General features: G+C 39.6%; 1 protein-coding gene across 3 annotated transcripts in view; it reads left to right on the top strand.

Moving 5' to 3' along the window:
• LOC126176878 (radical S-adenosyl methionine domain-containing protein 2-like) overlaps window positions 1–22,372 on the top strand; it is a 95,477-nt gene that overhangs the window by 45,964 nt on the left and 27,141 nt on the right. For all 3 annotated transcript variants that reach the window (XM_049924078.1, XM_049924077.1, XM_049924075.1), the window contains exons 2-4: window positions 1,166–1,327; window positions 8,950–9,173; window positions 12,842–12,991. In XM_049924078.1, the coding sequence (XP_049780035.1) occupies window positions 1,168–1,327; window positions 8,950–9,173; window positions 12,842–12,991 (534 nt within the window). In that variant the 5' untranslated portion in view covers window positions 1,166–1,167. The remainder of the gene's footprint in view (window positions 1–1,165; window positions 1,328–8,949; window positions 9,174–12,841; window positions 12,992–22,372) is intronic.

Below are 22,372 nucleotides of genomic sequence, written 5' to 3'. Positions count from 1 at the left end.
CACTCTCGAACTTTGACTTTTATAAAGGACTCTCCCCAGAGAAAGCAATGTCCATTCTCAAAAAAGAAATTCTGCTTGAACTGAATTGTAAAAGCTATTCTGTGAGGATTTTCTGAGACCTTGCCAATTCTTTTGATTATGTAAAACGTAACATATTATCGTAGTACAAAAACGCCCATACCTTATCATGTCAAAAACATACCATTGAGCTTGTCTAGAATCTTACTTTCAGGAAAATGAGAGAAAGAGTTGCCTTAACAGATGCAGGTGAAACAAGATAATGAGAGTGGGTAACGGTGATTGCAAGGGCTCGATCTGCAGACCACTAATCTTCTTCGTGTATGTTAATGACATTAGTAGCACTGGTAAATAACAAGGCAGAATGTTTGGTGATGATATAATTATCTTGATGAATGGGGTGAAATTCTCAGTGCAAACAACAACACTAAGTAAACAAATGGAGATACTCAATGAACTCCAGTGACACATGCTACAAGAGAGACATTCTGCATTACAGTGTGATTTACTGTTAAAATTCCAAGAGTGTATGTTCCTCAAAGAGTCAGCCAGTATATTGCTTCTTCGTAAGTATATCTTGAGAAAATACCATGAACATGAAATTTAGAGATATAAGAGCTCACACGGAGCTCACCAACAGGAAAAAAAAAGGGGGGGGGGGGAGAGACTGTGGTACACAGAGTACCTTCTGCCACACACTGCAAGTATCTTATTGAGTAGAGATCTAGATGCTGGTAATTAATGATATTTTCAAGCTTTGTAGTTTCTCAAATATATAAGTTGCACAGGAATGTTTGTAGTTAGTTTTTTGTTTATATTGGCACTGAACACTTTACTTACAAATGTCTAATCACATTTCTTGGTTATTTTTGTATATGCTGACCAACCTGAAAAGCAGGATTAATATTTCATGTAACCTATGTATTATCATTTGCAGAAAACATTCCACTGTTTCTGTATTTCTAGCTAAAATGTTTCTCAGAGGAACAATCATAGACATTTTTCCTTGTTTATTATATATAATACAGTCTAAGATGCTTTGTTACAGTTATCTTTAGGTTTTGGAAAGAAAAGATACACAGGAATATTTCATATGATCACTGTTATTAAATGTAAATGAGTTATATCGAAAGATCTCTCTTTTTAGGTATGCAGAAAATTAATTTTTCCGGAGGAGAGCCATTTCTACCTGACAGAGGTCATTTTCTTGGTGAACTTGTGCGCTACTGTAAGGTGGAGCTCTCTCTACCCAGTGTTACCATAGTCAGCAATGGCAGTACAGTCAGTGAAACGTGGTTTAAGAAATATGGTAATAATAACACATATTTATTGATAAATTTTTATGATAACATAAGTTAACTATCTTAGTGATAGAAACCTCTGTAACAATGTATTAATGGTATAGAATTTACACATCATACACAGGCTCTTTTCGTGTTCAGTACACAAAATACGGGAAAGACAACAAATCACCTATAGTGGTTCTACGTGCAGAGTGTGAAACCCTGTAATAGAAAACAGCATTCTCACTAGCTTTCAAGTGCAAGCTCTTTTTATAGCAAAAACATGCACAGTCACACAACCACACAGGCACCCACATACACACTCCCATGGTCACAGCAAGACTTAAGTGCTAGTGCTTGAAAGTTAATGTGAATCCTATTTTCTGTTACTTGTTTCTATGCTTCAAGTATCAATCCACTACAGGAAAGTGGCTGCCTTCCCTCATTTTACATATTGCCCATCCAGGCGTTTCCATTATTGTCACAAATGTTTTCTATTGTCTCAGGCCAAATTACATGTTAATTAGCAGCAGATAAATAATGGATTCATATATTACAGGAATTAAGTATATAGTTTCAGTTTGTATCCTTTGGTATTCATTGTTATGAAACAGAAAAGTAGCAAAAATGGAGAGCAAGTTACTCATTTAATTTTTGCTGAAAAAATCATTATCTACTGTATGTAAATTAAAACTGACAGACTGTTTATGTACTCTGTTTTAAGCGAACAAGCTCTTGTTATGCGGGAGGAAACATAAAATGCAAAATTCCCTATTGTTAGACACATGTAATAGCTAAATGGCATCTTGGGTGTGTTCCTGAATATATATCAACAATCTCAGCATTTGATTATCAACAATCAGCCCTAGAACTTTTATCAACACTCAGTTCCACTTTCACCACAATTCACCATGGTTTGGATTCAATATGTAATCCTGCCTTTTCCCCTCAGAAACCGGCTGTATAAGTCCATTCTCAAGCCTGGCAATGGATAAAGATAAATGTAGGTCACCATAATGCCTTGTCAAGCATTGTGATCTTCAAACCAACACTATGATGAATGACAGCTTTAGTTAAATGATCTGCCAAAAACTTGAAGAATAATAGAATGAGGAAATACTATCACTCACTTCAAAGCAGTGATTGTGAGCAATGCATTGTTGTAGCAAAAGAACTTGGACATTCTGAGTCATGAACAGTCTTAATTTTCTTTTTTGGTGCACTCAATAGATATACAAACACACACAGATTCATTGTGTGTTCAGCCAAGTAGGAGAATCTTCAGGATATTGGAGCAAGTCAAACAAAAGAGAAGCAACTCTTAAAAAGAACTGCACAGTATACTGCATTACCAATCACTGTTCTGCTTAATACTACTTGTGCTTACACTAGCTACATTTAAGCTAGTAAATGAAATGCAAGCCACTGCTTTGTACAAAGCAGCAGCAGCTATATTAAGTAGCTGCTGTCTATATTCTGCCGGTAGTGTACTGTAATATTTGTTTCATTGCAATGTTTTTTTTCCAAGGAATATAATTACCTATTTAGAATAAATTACTACATGTCATGCAGCTGTATAATGAAAGCTGGTTCTTGCCATGTAGGCGCATTAATAGAAATTCTCAGTTACCAGCTGAGTCACAGAGGTTGCCTATTGAGACGTTTGTAGCTTTAATTTTAATTGGTAGGGTCTCCCATGTTCTTGCTTTATGTTAGATGACAGCTTTTTGAATACCTTTGCATCATAATGCATAACTCCACTCTGGAATCTAGACAAATAGCTGAAGTCTACATACAAAATTGTATTTATATTTTGTATTGTGACTGTGCAGATCACAGTTCAACTGAAACTGATATATATTATCAGAATCAAAGTTTACATGTCCTGGGAAGTGAGTGTAAGAATCACACAATTCTTAAAGAGGCCTCTATAAGATGTATGGTACAAATCTCTTCTACAACAAGCTCTTTGCTTTCCATATTTAAGAGGAAATAGTATGAACAAAAACAAGAAAATGCATACCTTAAGAGCTGTGGACACCTCTTCAGTAGAAGATATGTGTTTCACTTAGCAAAGAGGAACAAGTGCTCATAGCTCTTAGGGTATACACTTTAGAGCCCATATTTCCTACACAATTTTTCTTGTTTTAGTCCATACTCTTCCTCCTAAAATGTGGAAAGCAAACAGCTTGCAGTAAAAGGGGTTTGTTTTGCTGTATCATATATGAAGAAATATTCATAGCTCTTAAGATATGTGCAAAGAGCCCATGTTTACTAAATTTTTTTGTTTCCAATGGTGGTTCCTGCCATATCCCTCAATAGTGGCCATTTTTCCTGGGACATCATGTATATTTTGTGACTCTGCTGGGGGTCAAAATAAAAACTTCACCATCTTCCCCTTCATTCATTAAGTACCTCTCAGTCAAATTAGTTGCCTGAAGAAGGTAAAAATTAAATTTCCTGGGCATGGCCATTTGTACTCATAGTGTGATAAAAATGTTGGTCTGAAATGCAAAAGTACTGATGAAAACACCTGAAGGTTTCAAGGAAATGATCTAAGCATCCAGAGTGTAAGCCATCTTGTTTCAAGCCATCTCATTTCACTGGGGTCTGTGTTAATCAAGAATAGGAAACACGTTGGACTCAAATAATGCTTCAAAATGCCCTTTCCTAAAGTTGGACTGTTAAGATAATATCATCTGAATGTAGCCATTGCTGTGTGCAGAAATATCAGATGAATTACAAGTGGAGGATTGCAAACTGGTGTCGTGAGGACACCATGTCAATGTCACTTAGTGGATGGGCTGTTTGTACTGCCCATATCCACATATGATGGTATGTTTAACTTCAGAATTCCTTCCTTGTAGTGCACAGCAGCTTTGCAAGTATCTTCGGTTCACTGTACTCTAGCTCAAACAATACCATTCTGTATCCTAGATCTCCTCCCGGTATCCAGACTAAAATATAAAGATTTGCAAAGCCTAATTAAGTTTTTCTATCTTCGTGCTGGGAAATTCTTTAGTCAGCTGCCCTACAGCTAAATATATATATGTGTACTATCACTGTGTTATCACAATCAGTAATTCGTTCAGTCATGATTATTGTGAAATTATTGCGTCTTTTTTGCTTGAGTTACCTATTTCTTCCCCTTCCAGACTGACATTTGACTGTAGTTTGGGAAATTACTGCATTCTGGGAACACTCTGGATGCCATTAATGCTAGTTCCACATTCAATGCACCCAAAATGCTTAATTTACAAAATAAAAAATATTGTATGTTATATATCAATGTAATCACAGTTCAAACACTAAAATTGCTTTTACTCAAGTTTCATGAAAATTGACTTATCTGGTTCTTTTCTCTAAGCCTTAATAATGTATGAGTCTTTCTGAGATTGAGAAAGTTTACTAGCTTCAATTTAACTAATGTAAGCATGAACAATTCTCCACTTCCCTGAAGATTTGCCTTGTTGATTGAAGGCACAATGAAGCTGTGTGTGCTTGTATATGTCTTTAGTATTCAGAAAATAATGGTTGTATTGACAACCGCAAAAGTTTTTCCATGAATGCACTGGCTGTCTTGTCTCACAGTGGGATAAATGTATTAACAGTTATGGTGATTACTTTTGAAATAATAAACAGTTTACTTACCTTTTTATCATCTGTCTCCTTTTCATTTGATTTCCCCTTATATGTATGTATGTTCTTACTTGGTTATAATAGGAGGAAACATTCCACGAAGGAAAAAATTATATATATGGGAAACATTCCACGTGGAAAAAATATATCTAAAAAGAAAGATGATGAGACTTACCAAACAAAAGCGCTGGCAGGTCGATAGACACACAAACAAACACAAACATACACACAAAATTCAAGCTTTTGCAACAAACGGTTGCTTCGTCAGGAAAGAAGGAGAGGGAAAGACGAAAGGATGTGGGTTTTAAGGGAGAGGGTAAGGAGTCATTCCAATCCCAGGAGCGGAAAGACTTTTTGTCTGCTTGTGTCTGTGTATATGCGGATGGATATGTGTGTATGTGCGAGTGTATACCTGTCCTTTTTTCCCCCTAAGGTAAGTCTTTCTGCTCCCGGGATTGGAATGACTCCGTACCCTCTCCCTTAAAACCCACATCCTTTCATCTTTCCCTCTCCTTCCCTCTTTCCTGATGAAGCAACCGTTTGTTGCGAAAGCTTGAATTTTGTGTGTATTTTTGTGTTTGTTTGTGTGTCTATCGACCTGCCAGCGCTTATATATATATATGGTGTTTCGAAAATGACCAGTATATGTGAAACGGCAATAAAAACTAAACGAGCAGCGATAGAAATACACCGTTTGTTGCAATATGCTTGGGACAACAGTACATTTTCAGGCAGACAAACTTTCGAAATTACAGTAGTTACAATTTTCAACAACAGATGGCGCTGCGGTCTGGGAAACTCTATAGTACGATATTTTCCACATATCCACCATGCGTAGCAATAATATGGCATAGTCTCTGAATGAAATTACCTGAAACCTTTGACAACGTGTCTGGCGGAATGGCTTCACATGCAGATGAGATGTACTGCTTCAGCTGTTCAATTGTTTCTGGATTCTGGCGGTACACCTGGTCTTTCAAGTGTCCCCACAGAAAGAAGTCACAGGGGTTCATGTCTGGCGAATAGGGGGGCCAATCCACGCCGCCTCCTGTATGTTTCGGATAGCCCAAAGCAATCACACGATCATCGAAATATTCATTCAGGAAATTAAAGACGTCAGCTGTGCGATGTGGCCGGGCACCATCTTGCATAAACCACGAGGTGTTCGCAGTGTCGTCTAAGGCAGTTTGTACCGCCACAAATTCACGAAGAATGTCCAGATAGCGTGATGCAGTAATCGTTTCGGATCTGAAAAATGGGCCAATGATTCCTTTGGAAGAAATGGCGGCCCAGACCAGTACTTTTTGAGGATGCAGGGACGATGGGACTGCAACATGGGGCTTTTCGGTTCCCCATATGCGCCAGTTCTGTTTATTGACAAAGCCGTCCAGGTAAAAATAAGCTTCGTCAGTAAACCAAATGCTGCCCACATGCATATCGCCGTCATCAATCCTGTGCACTATATCGTTAGCGAATGTCTCTCGTGCAGCAATGGTAGCAGCGCTGAGGGGTTGCCGCGTTTGAATTTTGTACGGATAGAGGTGTAAACTCTGGCGAATGAGACGATACGTGGACGTTGGCGTCATTTGGACCGCAGCTGCAACACGGCAAACGGAAACCCGAGGCCGCTGTCGGATCACCTGCTGCACTAGCTGCACGTTGCCCTCTGTGGTTGCCGTACGCGGTCGCCCTACCTTTCCAGCACGGTCATCCGTCACGTTCCCAGTCCGTTGAAATTTTTCAAACAGATCCTTTATTGTATCGCTTTTCGGTCCTTTGGTTACATTAAACCTCCGTTGAAAACTTCGTCTTGTTGCAACAACACTGTGTTCTAGGCAGTGGAATTCCAACACCAGAAAAATCCTCTGTTCTAAGGAATAAACCATGTTGTCTACAGCACACTTGCGCGTTGTGAACAGCACACTCTTACAGCAGAAAGACGACGTACAGAATGGCGCACCCACAGACTGCGTTGTCTTCTATATCTTTCACATCACTTGTAGTGCCATCTGTTGTTGAAAATTGTAATTACTGTAATTTCGAAAGTTTGTCCGCCTGAAAATGTACTGTTGTCCCAAGCATATTGCAACAAACGGTGTATTTCTATCGCTGCTCGTTTAGTTTTTATTGCCGTTTCAAATATACCGGTTATTTTTGAAACACCCTATATATATATATATATATATATATATATATATATATAAAACAAAGATGATGTGACTTACCAAATGAAAGTGCTGGCAGGTCGACAGACACACAAACGAACACAAACATACACACAAAATTCAAGCTTTCGCAACAAACAGTTGCCTCATCAGGAAAGAGGGAAGGAGAGGGAAAGACGAAAGGATGTGGGTTTTAAGGGAGAGGGTAAGGAGTCATTCCAGTCCCGGGAGCGGAAAGACTTACCTTAGGGGGAAAAAAGGACGGGTATACACTCGCACACACACACATATCCATCCGATATGTGTGGATGAATATGTGTGTGTGTGTGCGAGTGTATACCCATCCTTACCAGTACTGGGATTTACATTTACAGATGAGATTCCTAAGGGCATTTTTATTGTACTATAACATCAAAATAGTCTGTAATCAACAGCTGTAAAAGGAGATAACTTGAAGTTCATTTAATTTCTTCTGTTTGTGATATATTTAGCATTGATTTCTTATTAATTTGTAAATATGATTTTTTTTTCAACAATGGTAGTTACTAATGAACTAGCACAGTACTAATGTAAGGAGAAAGTCAAGAAGTACATAAAGATCAATAGGGCTTATTGCTAACTACCATTCTGAAACCAAAAAAAATGCATAGTTCCATGTATGAGGGGGGGTGGGGGGGGGGGTAATAATAGTAATAATATCCGCATTTCAGTGGTTAATAAGGTTACGAAAACATGGTGGTCATTATTCAGTGAAAGTGTAAAAAAAAGGCTCTAAACCAAAAAAGTGCCTTACTAGGTATATGGGATTTGAAAAAGGGATGCTGCACGTACACCATGGTGGCCAGGACCACTATTGAAATGGTGCTAAATTTCTGCCCCAAGAAAAGTACTTCTTGCCGTGTTTTAACTGTGGAAGTTCTCCACAATAGTTATCATGGACGTGTAACAATTAGTTCATAAGTGCATGTTAGTGCTCAGTGGTCTCTTTTAACACCTCATCAAAGAGTGGCCCTGGGCATGTGGAAGTCTTCCACTCACGTGGTGAAGGATCATCTTTACTCACTCCATAGTAAGCATAAAGCTACTATAGCAAGGGCTCCAGATTTGAAGCCTAACATGCCTATTGTATAGCAGTAATTTTATCATTGATGCGTCAATACAGTAATGTATATTTCAAACCATTCCATCTAACAGTGGAAAATCCAGGACAGAATAATGACACTACTATGAAAAGAAAGTTGGCTGGTCACCATAAAGCGGAGGTGTTGAGTCACAGACAGGCACAACAAAAAGACTACTAAACACACAAGCTTTCTATCAGAAGGCCTTCTTGTGAAATAGACCAAACACACGCACGCACGTCTATATTCATGCAAATGCAGTTCACACACACATGGCCACTGTCTCTGGCTGCCAGGGCCAGATACAGTGGTCATGTGTGTGTGAGCTGCATTTACGTGAATATGTGTGTGTGTTTTTTGTCTGTTTCAGAAGAAGACCTTTTGGCCAAAAGCTTGTGTATTTAGTGTTCTTGTTGGGCCTGTACGTGACTCAACAGTTTCGCCATATGGTGAGTAGCGATCTTTCCTTTTCATAATATTAACTCATTCTAAGTATGCGAAGATTCTCCCTCAGGACAGCATATTCAGAATGCTTTGCGTGAATGAATGCTATTGACTATTGTGTTAAGTTCTTACTTGACAGAAAATAACCTACATATTTTGGTGCGTGTGTGTGTGTGTGTGTGTGTGTGTGTGTGTGTGTGCAGGCTGGTGAGGGGTGTTGGGGGTCAGTTGGGGTCAAAAATACAATTCTGCCACTATTGAAGTTTTATAAATTTGCAGGAAAATATTTGGACATCTTGGCCATTTCATGTGATTCATTTGATGAAGAAACTAACTGCAATATTGGAAGAGGGAAGGGTACCCATATTAAGAAGCTGATGAAAATTCGTGACTGGTGTCATCAATACAATGTAGCATTTAAAATCAATACTGTGGTGAATATGGAGAATCTGGAAGAAGACATGTCAGATAATATTGTGGCACTGAGGCCTGTACGTTGGAAGGTGAGTGAAATTGGCAACAGACAACATATTATGTGTGTTGCAGTAAAGTATGAATATAGACAGCTGTGCAGTAGTGAATCATGAATCATCACAAAGTCCTAATGCAAGAAACAATAGTAGACTTATTTAAGGAAAAAACTAAGATAATTGATTGAAGGACTTCTAACGTGTTTATTTAGTGTAGTAAGGTTTGTGCACTAAAAAAAATGTCAAATCAATCTCCACAGCCTCTTGAGCTGTTGACTAGGTTCTAAGTATGCTTTATTCTAGTTCATAGACATCAGCCAATTGTATGAAAAATACTGAAAGGCTAATAAAAATATTCTATTCTATTCTTAGTAGCTTGTACTGTTGTACTGGATGTTAAAGGATGGGTTATACAAATCAGGTTATCACATTATATATTTATGATATGAATATAATAGAGGGAAACATTCCACGTGGGAAAAATATATCTAAAAAGAAAGATGATGAGACTTACCAAACAAAAGCGCTGGCAGGTCGATAGACACACAAACAAACACAAACATACACACAAAATTCTAGCTTTCGCAACCAACGGTTGCCTCGTCAGGAAAGAGGGAAGGAGAGGGAAAGACAAAAGGATTTGGGTTTTAAGGGAGAGGGTAAGGAGTCATTCCAATCCCGGGAGCGGAAAGACTTACCTTAGGGGGAAAAAAGGACAGGTATACACTCGCACACACACACATATCCATCCGCGGATATGCCAGCGCTTTTGTTTGGTAAGTCTCTTATATATATATTTATGTATATATGAATTGTAATACAGCAGAAAGAAGACATTTGATTTTGAGAAAGAGGATTGTTTAAAAAGGAATCAGAAAAGAGTAAAAAATATGTTAGTGTGGAAAACGTTATTCTTGAAGGGTGACCTTTGAAAGACATTGATGAATGTTGGGATATGTAACGAAAAACTAGCAGTGATGGAGAATGCATCACAAATTTTGTTGTGAAGAAATCTGCAACACCAAAAATTTCACTCATCCCACAAACTATGGGTGCAAGCACTTGCAGATATTATTTGTTCCTAGAGTCTGCTTTTGTAGTTGGTTTCTGAAGATATGTATTTAAGTTGGAACTCCTGTGTAGGGTTAATGATGAAGTCACCTACCATAACTGAAGAAATATCATCCACATTACTCTCCGAAGAGAACTTATGTTCTTTCAGATAAAGAAATGTTAATGTGGTATCAGTGAATTGCAGGAGCACACATGAAAAGTCACAGAATTAGTTTCAGTTATGAAAGATAACAATGCCATCAAGATATCAGCAACAGAAAGCTGGCTGGAATTAAAAGTTAAATACTAAATGCAGATTGAAATATATATTGCAGAGATAGGCTAGACACCAATGGCAGTTGTGTATTTATTGTTGTAAAGTATTTAGTAGTATCTATGAGGAGATTACAACAGAATCTTGAGTGTGAAGCTGTGTTGAGAGAAGCATCAGAGGTGTGTCAAACAAGTTAATTGGATGCTTTTATAGACCACCTGCCTCAGGAACCATAGGCCAGAGTGCTTCATAGAAAATTTTGTGCCTGTTGTGAGCAAGTTCACTGATCATGCTGTTGTCACAGGGTGAGACCTCAATTTGCTAGCTATTGGATGGGAGAGCTGCGCAATTAAAAGTAGTGCCATAGTCAAGGATTCATGTGAGACTGTTCTGAATGTCTTGTCTGAAAGTTACTTTGAGCAATTAGTTGGGGAAATGACTTCCATGAGCAGCGTGTTTCACATCCCAGCAATGAACAGACATCAACTTTTTGAATCAGTTAACATATATGAGGGTGTAAGTGATTATAAGTTTGTGATAGCGTCAGTGACCAGGGATGTTATAAGGAGTGTTAAGAAAGGTGGGAAAATATTTTTGCTTGGCAAGAGTAACAGGAAACAAATTGGAAAGTATCTGAATAGTCAAAATCCAGTATTCAGTTCTGAGGACAGAGATGTGGAGCAAAAATGAAATTCAAAACTATTGTTCAGTATACCTTTAAGAAATATATGCTAAGCTAGTTTGTGACTGATGGAAAAGATCCACCACGATTCAGTAATCATATTACAAAGTTATTGCAGCGACAAATAGAGCTTCATCTCAGATTTAAGCAAAGTCAGAGCCCAACTGAAAAATAGAAGCCATACTGTGCATAAGGAAAGCTTTCAATGAATTCAAAAGTAAAGTTTTACCAACTGGTCTGGCAGAAAATCCTAAGGTATTTTGGTTGTGTCTAAAGTCAGAAAATGGATCAAAATGATCTATTCATTCATCAGTGACCATACTGGCACCAAAACAGAAGATGACAGGAAAAATGCCAAAATACTGAATTGTACTTTTGAGATTGGAGTACAGTTTCTCCATTTAATATAATGCAAATGCTGAAATGTCAGATATTGAGATAAGTGACTGCAGAACAGAAAATCAAGTAAAATCACTTAACAAGAGAAAGGCATCTGGGCCAGGTGAGATTCTACAGATGTTATGCAAAAGAACTTGCTCCCTTTCTAGCAGCAGATGTTATTCTCAGGCAATGCTGTTGTCTATAGGAAGACTGCAATGGCAGAAGACTGTAGCAGAATGCAGGAAAACCAGTTGACCCTGAATATAAATAAATATAACTTATTACACATCAGTAGACAAATATACCCATTAGTGTTCATTTTGGCTATTGATGAAAAACTGCTAGAAGCAGTAAAAACCATAAGATACCTAGGAATAACTATTTGCAGCAACAAAAAATGGAATGATCATGTAAAACTAATTTTAGGAAAAGCAGATCCCAGGCTGAGGTGCATTAGAAGAATATTAAGGAAACTCATTTTATGCATGAAATAAGTAGCTTACAAAACATTTGTGAGACTGATTCTTGAGTATTGCTCATCAGTTTGGAATACATTGCAAATTTATCCAAATTGTTGAACCATTTCTGATAAGCTGTTAAAGAAAATATGACTCAGAAATCAAAGCTGAATAATAGGAAGCCATAAATAGAAAAACTGTTACCCTCTCCAATTTTTTCTTGAGATCATAAAGCAGACATTAGGTATTTATAATTTTAATTTTTGTAGTTTAATAGCGATTTTTCCTCACATTGTTCTGCAGTTGGCTGAGCTTCCTCTTTCCCTCTCCATCCAAGGTCTTCATACTGTACAGCATTTTTTCTCACACTATTTCTCCAGACCACAAAAGTAAATTCATGGTGAAATAAGAGGATTTAATTGAGTCTTCTATCTCTGTTTTTTAATAAGATTGTTATTACATATGCCAGTATTGACATATTATTTTACATATATTCACATTGTTACATATTTGAACTACACTATCTTGGTTAATGTCAGTAAGTAGCCAATAATTCCTACAGCCTGTATTTCCTATGTATGTGTAATTTTTTTCTTAAGTTTGTAAACTTCTGGTACTGTTTAGCACTCTGGTTCTGAAAGATACGAGTATGTTAATGCCTGATGTGCACCTAAGATGTATTATTTCATACATGTCTCATCTTTAATTACTTCAATGGTACTCAAGTCTGGAGTTTTGTGTTTCTGTTTATGTATTTTCAATAATCTCAAAATTAATACATTGATCTGTATGAAAGGTTTGGTATTTTCATGGATTTAAGTTGAGAACTCCTGCCATGGACCTTTTGTTCTAGGTTTTTCAGTGTCTGCTGCTTAAAGGAGAAAATGTTGGGGAGAATGCTCTTCGGAATGCAGAAAAGTTCTATGTGACAGATCAGCAGTTTCAAAATTTCTTGGAGAGACATAAAAATGTACCTGTTCTGGTCCCTGAAAGTAACCAAAAGGTATGTGAGTGACATTTTCTAATGTCCATAGAGTATGTGATAACAAATTATATCAAAGCACATTTATTGTGCAACTCCTTAATAAAATTCTTAACTGTTAAAGACATAAAAATTACTATGCATATTTATGAGCAGGGTACAAGGCTATTGTAAGATTGTTCTGTTTGCAAAGCCATGGACTTCCTCAGTGGTTACTTTGCTTTGTGATATCAAATACCTCTGATTTAATAGCAACAGCAAAGCTCCTCATTCTCATCCTGATGGGCCAATCAGGAATGACTGACCACCATGTCATTCTCTGCCAATGGCATCATATAATGCAGTATGGAGGAGTGTGGGATCAGCACACAGCTCTCCGGGCCGTTTTTGGCTTTTTAGAGTTTACAGTCCCTACTTCGTACTCAAGTAGCTCCTTAATTGGCATCAAAAAGCTGAGTGTGTCTCATTGCAGTCCTCACACTGAAGAAGAATCCCTGGCAGTAGAAGGAATAGAATGCGAGACTTCAAATTAGCAGCCAGATATGCTGACAATGGAGCAGCAGAGGTGGACAATGATGATGTAATAGGTCTGGCAGAAATTTCACCCTACTTGAGTCAAGATATTAATGTACACTTATTTCTTTATCTACTCTCAGCAAACCACTGTAAAGTGCATTGCAAAGTGTACTTCTGATTGTAGCACATTTTATGGTTTCTTTCCCTGCAATCCACATCAGTATTCAAGGTTTCAGTTTATGTAAAGGCCAATGTGAACAGATTCATAGACATTAACTGTACAGAGGCATCTCTTTGTTGAAAATGTGATATTACTTCAATTTATAAAGTTTGCAAGTGCAGGTATTTGTTGTTGTTATGGTCTTCAGTCCTGAGACTGGTTTGATGCAGCTCTCCATGCTACTCTATCCTGTGCAAGCTTCTTCATCTCCCAGTACCTACTGCAACCTACATCCTTCTGAATCTGCTTAGTGTCTCTTGGTCTCCCCCTACGATTTTTACCCTCCACGCAGCCCTCCAATACTAAATTGGTGATCCCTTGATGCCTCAGAACATGTCCTACCAACCGATCCCTTCTTCTGGTCAAGTTGTGCCACAAACTTCTCTTCTCCCCAATCCTATTCAATACTTCCTCATTAGTTATGTGATCTACCCATCTAATCTTCAGCATTCTTCTGTAGCACCACATTTCGAAAGCTTCTATTCTCTTCTTGTCCAATCTATTTACCGTCCATGTTTCACTTCCATACATGGCTACATTCCATACAAATACTTTCAGAAATGACTTCCTGACACTTAAATCTATACTCGATGTTAACAAATTTCTCTTCTTCAGAAACGCTTTCCTTGCCATTGCCAGTCTACATTTTATATCCTCTCTACTTCGACCATCATCAGTTATTTTGCTCCCCAAATAGCAAAACTCCTTTACTACTTTAAGTGTCTCATTTCCTAATCTAATACCCTCAACATCACCCGACTTAATTCGACTACATTCCATTATCCTCGTTTTGCTTTTGTTGATGTTCATCTTATATCCTCCCTTCAAGACACCATCCATTCCATTCAACTGCTCTTCCAAGTCCTTTGCTGTCTCTGACAGAATTACAATGTCATCGGCGAACCTCAACGTTTTTATTTCTTCTCCATGGATTTTAATACCTACTCCGAATTTTTCTTTTGTTTCCTTTACTGCTTGCTCAATATACAGATTGAATAACATCGGGGAGAGGCTACAACCCTGTCTTACTCCCTTCTTAACCACTGCTTTCCTTTCATGTCCCTCGACTCGTATAACTGCCATCTGATTTCTGTACAAATTGTAAATAGCCTTTCACTCCCTGTATTTTACCCCTGCCACCTTTAGAATTTGAAAGAGAGTATTCCAGTCAACATTGTCAAAAGCTTTCTCTAAGTCTACAAATGCTAGAAACGTAGGTTTGCCTTTCCTTAATGTTTCTTCTAAGATAAGTCGTAAGGTCAGTATTGCCTCACATGTTCCAACATTTCTACGGAATCCAAACTGATCTTCCCCGAGGTCGGCTTCTACCAGTTTTTCCATTCGTCTGTAAAGAATTCGTGTTAGTATTTTGCAGCTGTGGCTTATTAAACTGATTGTTCGGTAATTTTCACATCTGTCAACACCTGCTTTCTTTGGGATTGGAATGATTATATTCTTCTTGAAGTCTGAGGGTATTTCGCCTGTTTCATACATCTTGCTCACCAGATGGTAGAGTTTTGTCAGGACTGGCTCTCCCAAGGCCGTCAGTAGTTCCAATGGAATGTTGTCTACTCCGGGGGCCTTGTTTCGACTCAGGTCTTTCAGTGCTCTGTCAAACTCTTCACGCAGTATCGTATCTCCCATTTCGTCTTCATCTACATCCTCTTCCATTTCCATTTCCATAACATTGTCCTCAAGTTCATCGCCCTTGTATAGACCCTCTATATACTCCTTCCACCTTTCTGCTTTCCCTTCTTTGCTGAGAACTGGGTTTCCATCTGAGCTCTTGATGTTCATACAAGTGGTTCTCTTATCTCCAAAGGTCTCTTTAATTTTCCTGTAGGCAGTATCTATCTTACCCCTAGTGAGACAAGCCTCTACATCCTTACATTTGTCCTCTAGCCATCCCTGCTTAGCCATTTTGCACTTCCTGTCGATCTCATTTTTGAGACGTTTGTATTCCTTTTTGCCTGCTTCACTTACTGCATTTTTATATTTTCTCCTTTCATCAATTAAATTCAATATTTCTTCTGTTACCCAAGGATTTCTACTAGCCCTCGTCTTTTTACCTACTTGATCCTCTGCTGCCTTCACTACTTCATCCCTCAAAGCTACCCATTCTTCTTCTACTGTATTTCTTTCCCCCATTCCTGTCAATTTTTCCCTTATGCTCTCCCTGAAACTCTGTACAACCTCTGGTTCTTTCAGTTTATCCAGGTCCCATCTCCTTAAATTCCCACCTTTTTGCAGTTTCTTCAGTTTTAATCTACAGGTCATAACCAACAGATTGTGGTCAGAGTCCACATCTGCCCCTGGAAATGTCTAGCAAATTTAAAACCTGGTTCCTAAATCTCTGTCTTACCATTATATAATCTATCTGATACCTTTTCGAAATGTGGTGCTACAGAAGAATGCTGAAGATAAGGTGGGTAGATCACGTAACTAATGAGGAGGTATTGAATAGGATTGGGGAGAAGAGAAGTTTGTGGCACAACTTGACTAGAAGAAGGGATCGGTTGGTAGGACATGTTCTGAGGCATCGAGGTATCACAAATTTAGCATTGGAGGGCAGCGTGGAGGGTAAAAATCGTAGAGGGAGACCAAGAGATCAATACACTAAGCAGATTCAGAAGGATGTAGGTTGCAGTAGGTACTGGGAGATGAAGAAGCTTGCACAGGATAGAGTAGCATGGAGAGCTGCATCAAACCAGTCTCAGGACTGAAGACCACAACAACAACAACAACCTTTTAGTATCTCCAGGGTTCTTCCATGTATACAACCTTCTATCATGATTCTTAAACCAAGTGTTAGCTATGATTAAGTTGTGCTCTGTGCAAAATTCTACCAGGCGGCTCCCTCTTTCATTTCTTAGCCCCAATCCATATTCACCTACTACGTTTCCTTCTCTCCCTTTTCCTACACTCGAATTCCAGTCACCCATGACTATTAAATTTTCGTCTCCCTTCACTATCTGAATAATTTCTTTTATTTCATCATACATTTCTTCAATTTCTTCGTCATCTGCAGAGCTAGTTGGCATATAAACTTGTACTACTGTAGTAGGTGTGGGCTTCGTATCTATCTTGGCCACAATAATGCGTTCACTATGCTGTTTGTAGTAGCTTACCCGCACTCCTATTTTCCTATTCATTATTAAACCTACTCCTGCATTACCCCTATTTGACTTTGTGTTTATAACCCTGTAGTCACCTGACCAGAAGTCTTGTTCCTCCTGCCACCGAACTTCACTAATTCCCACTGTATCTAAGTTTAACCTATCCATTTCCCTTTTTAAATTTTCTAACCTACCTGCCCGATTAAGGGATCTGACATTCCACGCTCCGATCCGTAGAACGCCAGTTTTCTTTCTCCTGATAACGACATCCTCTTGAGTAGTCCCCGCCCGGAGATCCGAATGGGGGACTATTTTACCTCCGCAATATTTTACCCAAGAGGACGCCATCATCATTTAATCATACAGTAAAGCTGCATGCCCTCGGGAAAAATTACGGCCGTAGTTTCCCCTTGCTTTCAGCCGTTCGCAGTACCAGCACAGCAAGGCCGTTTTGGTTATTGTTACAAGGCCAGATCAGTCAATCATCCAGACTGTTGCCCTTGCAACTACTGAAAAGGCTGCTGCCCCTCTTCAGGAACCACACGTTTGTCTGGCCTCTCAACAGATACCCCTCCGTTGTGGTTGTACCTACGGTACGGCTATCTGTATCGCTGAGGCACGCAAGCCTCCCCACCAACGGCAAGGTCCATGGTTCATAGGGGGGGGGGGGGGGTGCAGGTATTATATAAAAATAAAACATTTCCTTATTGTTGTGGGAAAATTCAATTAACAATCCTGTTTATTATCTTATGGTGATACATTTTTCACTGTTCCTGCGTACTAAATGAAAGCAGTTGTTCCTGCACACAAAATGAACACAGTAACACTTCACAGAGGTTTTGAAAATATCTTAATTACACATAAATTCATCTGTTACATTAATCAGTGAATATTAAACTGTGGCAGTTTTCTCTCTTTACAGCAAACCTACAAAACTCTGATGACATAAATTTGATCAAGCAGTTGCAGAGCACAGTGTCCATTTCTGAGGTCAAAGTCAACAGTTTCTCCATGTGCCATGTGGATCTATCCCATTCCAACTCCACCACTGTATTGTGCTGTGGGAGCTCTCCCTGCAATTCACTTTCAATCAGCCTCCACTAGTTTCTGTTCACCAACTACCCACGTCCCTTATCCTTGTTCCTGTCTTCCCTTTCCCTCACCAGTTTCATACTTCTCTCTGCCTCTTGTTTTAATCATAGTGTTTTTTAACACATATGTATACATCTCACTATTTTTCTTGTATTCTTCCTTTCATTAAGTTGTTTGCATGATCCTCCACACTGCCATCCCCTCTCTCTACAACTCTCCTGTGTGCAACATGCTTCCACTCAAGCATTCACCTGGAGGAGAGGGGGATACCTCCTCTCTTGCCCCTACAATCTCTCTCATGTTCACATTAACTCTTCTCTTTTCTTACTGTTTTAATATGGTCCAAATAATGATTTTGTTTCCATTCCATAACTCATCCCTCCTCAGTCTTCTCTCTCAGGATCAATTTGAGGAGCCAAAACTTGTGTCCATATGTAGACCCCCATTATCACACAACTCAGTGGTCCTGGACTGGATCTGGATCTGTATTCCAGTGACACTTTCTTAGCACATACACTCCTGGAAATTGAAATAAGAACACCGTGAATTCATTGTCCCAGGAAGGGGAAACTTTATTGACACATTCCTGGGGTCAGATACATCACATGATCACACTGACAGAACCACAGGCACATAGACACAGGCAACAGAGCATGCACAATGTCGGCACTAGTACAGTGTATATCCACCTTTCGCAGCAATGCAGGCTGCTATTCTCCCATGGAGACGATCGTAGAGATGCTGGATGTAGTCCTGTGGAACGGCTTGCCATGCCATTTCCACCTGGCGCCTCAGTTGGACCAGCGTTGGTGCTGGACGTGCAGACCGCGTGAGACGACGCTTCATCCAGTCCCAAACATGCTCAATGGGGGACAGATCCGGAGATCTTGCTGGCCAGGGTAATTGACTTACACCTTCTAGAGCACATTGGGTGGCACGGGATACATGCGGACGTGCATTGTCCTTGCCGGTCTAGGAATGGTAGAACGATGGGTTCGATGACGGTTTGGTTGTACCGTGCACTATTCAGTGTCCCCTCGACGATCACCAGTGGTGTACGGCCAGTGTAGGAGATCGCTCCCCACACCATGATGCCGGGTGTTGGCCCTGTGTGCCTCGGTCGTATGCAGTCCTGATTGTGGCGCTCACCTGCACGGCGCCAAACACGCATACGACCATCATTGGCACCAAGGCAGAAGCGACTCTCATCGCTGAAGACGACACGTCTCCATTCGTCCCTCCATTCACGCCTGTCACAACACCACTGGAGGCGGGCTGCACGATGTTGGGGCGTGAGCGGAAGACGGCCTAACGGTGTGCGGGACCGTAGCACAGCTTCATGGAGACGGTTGCGAATGGTCCTCGCCGATACCCTAGGAGCAACAGTGTCCCTAATTTGCTGGGAAGTGGCGGTGCGGTCCCCTACGGCACTGCGTAGGATCCTACGGTCTTGGCGTGCATCCGTGCGTCGCTGCGGTCCGGTCCCAGGTCGACGGGCACGTGCACCTTCCGCCGACCACTGGCGACAACATCGATGTACTGTGGAGACCTCACGCCCCACGTGTTGAGCAATTCGGCAGTACGTCCACCCGGCCTCCCGCATGCCCACTATACGCCCTCGCTCAAAAGTCCGTGGGTCTGACACACCGGTGTCAATGTGTTCTTTTTTCCATTTCCAGGAGTGTATATCATGAACAAAACACTACATCATACTGATATTAATACCATAGGTAGCGAAGGCTGCATTGGCTGCTTCTGCCTGTTAACCGTAAGGTTTTATCATTGCAGCATAGTAGTAAATAACAAATGCTCACGTGCAAAGTCATACAATATGTTGATCATGTGAAAGAAGTAATTAATTCTTCACATGCAGCAATCATATCACATCATTTCTTGTTCTGAAATGCACACCCCCTTTTCTACAATATAAATACATGTATGTACACTCTATCCTATGCCAATTCTTGTGGTAAACATCAGACGACAGTAGCAAATTAAACAACCACTAGTCTCAAGAGCCATGTGCAACTAACTACACTCCCCTCCTGACTAAACCAATTGCCCCACCAACTTATTTTTCATATTTGACAAAAAATTTGAAGAAGAAAAACAAACAAGAATAGGCAAAAACTTGCAGGTAATAAAATTTGAATCGCATAACCAGTACCATAAACTAATCAACTTCACAAGTGTTCCACCTTAATATGGTCACAGACAACAGCAGAGTACAAAACACAGCCCCTCCACATAGCCTATATACATGTACACATGCTGATATCCATATTATCATTCACTTTACATCTTTACTTCAAATCCATCAACTGAAGGGAAAACAACAGATAAATTGACAAAAAGAAAGCACATAACAAGAAATATACCCATTTTTTTGCACTTGCACTCACACACATAAACACTTTCATTTGTGGCATTGCTGATACTCCATTCGTCGTCTGTCATCTTAGGTCAGTTGCCCCCCTTGTGCACCCCCTATGTTATCACACATGGTCATCTTGGCAAAATAGCAGTTGTAGAATGAAACTGGCCAGAGGTCATCACTACATCTTGACGCTGGCTACCGGTGGCTGTGGGACCATTCACATGCAGAGAGTCATACCCAGTGACACTCCCCAAGGCAGTAGTAGTGGGGACGAACTGGGCCACTGCATGCCTGTGCACTGCTGATGTCTTGTCACACAGTTGCAGTCAGCTCCTCACCACTTGTCAAAGACAGTGAGTCAAAATTTGTGTGTTTGGGCCCACAGTAATTGCACTCTTTTAACTAACACTTTGGGCACAAATCGTAAGTACTTCCTGGGGCTGGGGGGGGGGGGGGAGGTTGCATCCTTATTCACTTTATTTCTCTTCATATGAAAAACCTTTTTGCCCTAGCATTGCTATTGGGTTCAGTCTAGAAAGGGGATGTGTGTGGAATTTATCTGTGTCCATTACAATGCAGTACTGCCACTTCATTTGCTCCCTTTGCATTGTGTTTCTTCAGGTTTCTGGTGAACTCTTTTCCATGAAGTATCTTCAGTTTTTTGCCTATTCCAAGTGCACTGTATTCTTGTGCCTGCTGCAACTTTCTTGGCGTGCAGCATCGTGTACAGTATTGTAAAGTATAGTTGATGTGCTTTTATTTGTATTTTGTATGGTGGTGCTTGGATTTCCAGAAAATACTTCTTTATACTCCAGTACTAAGGTGGCTAATTTATCCTTCATTGTGCTAAATGTATGTTTCATTCTTTTGATTTTTCTGGGTGATTTCCTTTTCTGCAATTATGTGTTTTTCTTCTTCAATATGCTGTTTCAAATTTCAGTATTTTATATAAACCATTTGTGCCACTTTCCCATAGTCTTTTTCTATCATAGCGTAGTATGTCTCATAAATATATTGGGACCTTCTGTAGTTGTCTTCTCTGTAAAGGTAACCATTGATGCTCTCTTTTATCCTTCCTAATCCTCAGGGCATTTTCTGCAAAATTAAACTCTGTTTGATGTTCTTTTATCCAATCTCCTCTCAATATGCAATCCACACATAAGTTTGGTACTACTAAAGCCTCCATGTTATGCATTTCACCCTTCGTCACCACATCCAGTATCATATGGTATTTTAATTTTGTAAGTTTACCTATAGTTACAATAGCACACACGATTTTGTATTCATTTACAGGAAAGTTTACTAACTTGCTTCTGCTTCTCAACAACTTCTCGTACAGATTTTTCTACATAGAAGACACATTACTTTCTCAATCTAAAGGGCATTCACTCCCAGATTTTCAGTTTTTATGTTTATTATTGGTGACTTGCTCCTCATTCTGTAACCTCAATTGAGCTTGTTCTTCCATTAGTTTATCAGTATGTATTATTAATATTTGTCATGACCCTGTGTTTGTTGTTTCATATTTGCTTTCTTCTCTCTTTTCTTCCACTGCTTCAGTCTGGTTGCATTTTTTGTGTCCATGTCTGGTTTGGAAGTTCCTACTTGATGATCAGTTTCTGAATCTTCAATTTGGATGTACATCATTTTATTAATTCTTTAAGTTCTTCCAAATTCTTTAACTGTTATGCTTCCCATTGTGTCTCTTTTCCCTTTTCTTTCATGCTGCATGTCTTTTCTATTAATGCCTCCAACCTCTATTATATTCTCGATTCATTAACCTTCTATGCGCAACACCCCCCCCCCCCCTCCTCCCCTCCTTAGTTCACTAATGTCTAAAAATCCTGTCTTTAGATATATCCTCTTGTCGCATTCTGGTCCAGACTACCAGAGTTGATGGTCATTTGTGTGTGAGGTGTACCTGCTCATGTGTATGAATGGTGTGTGTTTCTCTTTTGCTGATGAAGACTGTGGCCAAAAGCTTTGTGTAAATGTCTTTTAATTGTGCCTGTCTGCAATTTAACATGTCTTCTTTATGATAAGTAGCAATCTATCTTTTCCATCACTGTTGATATTCCTAC

The sequence above is a fragment of the Schistocerca cancellata genome, chromosome 3 (assembly GCF_023864275.1).
Source record: "Schistocerca cancellata isolate TAMUIC-IGC-003103 chromosome 3, iqSchCanc2.1, whole genome shotgun sequence".
NCBI lineage: Eukaryota > Metazoa > Arthropoda > Insecta > Orthoptera > Acrididae > Schistocerca > Schistocerca cancellata.
This window is presented reverse-complemented; position numbering and strand designations above follow the sequence as displayed.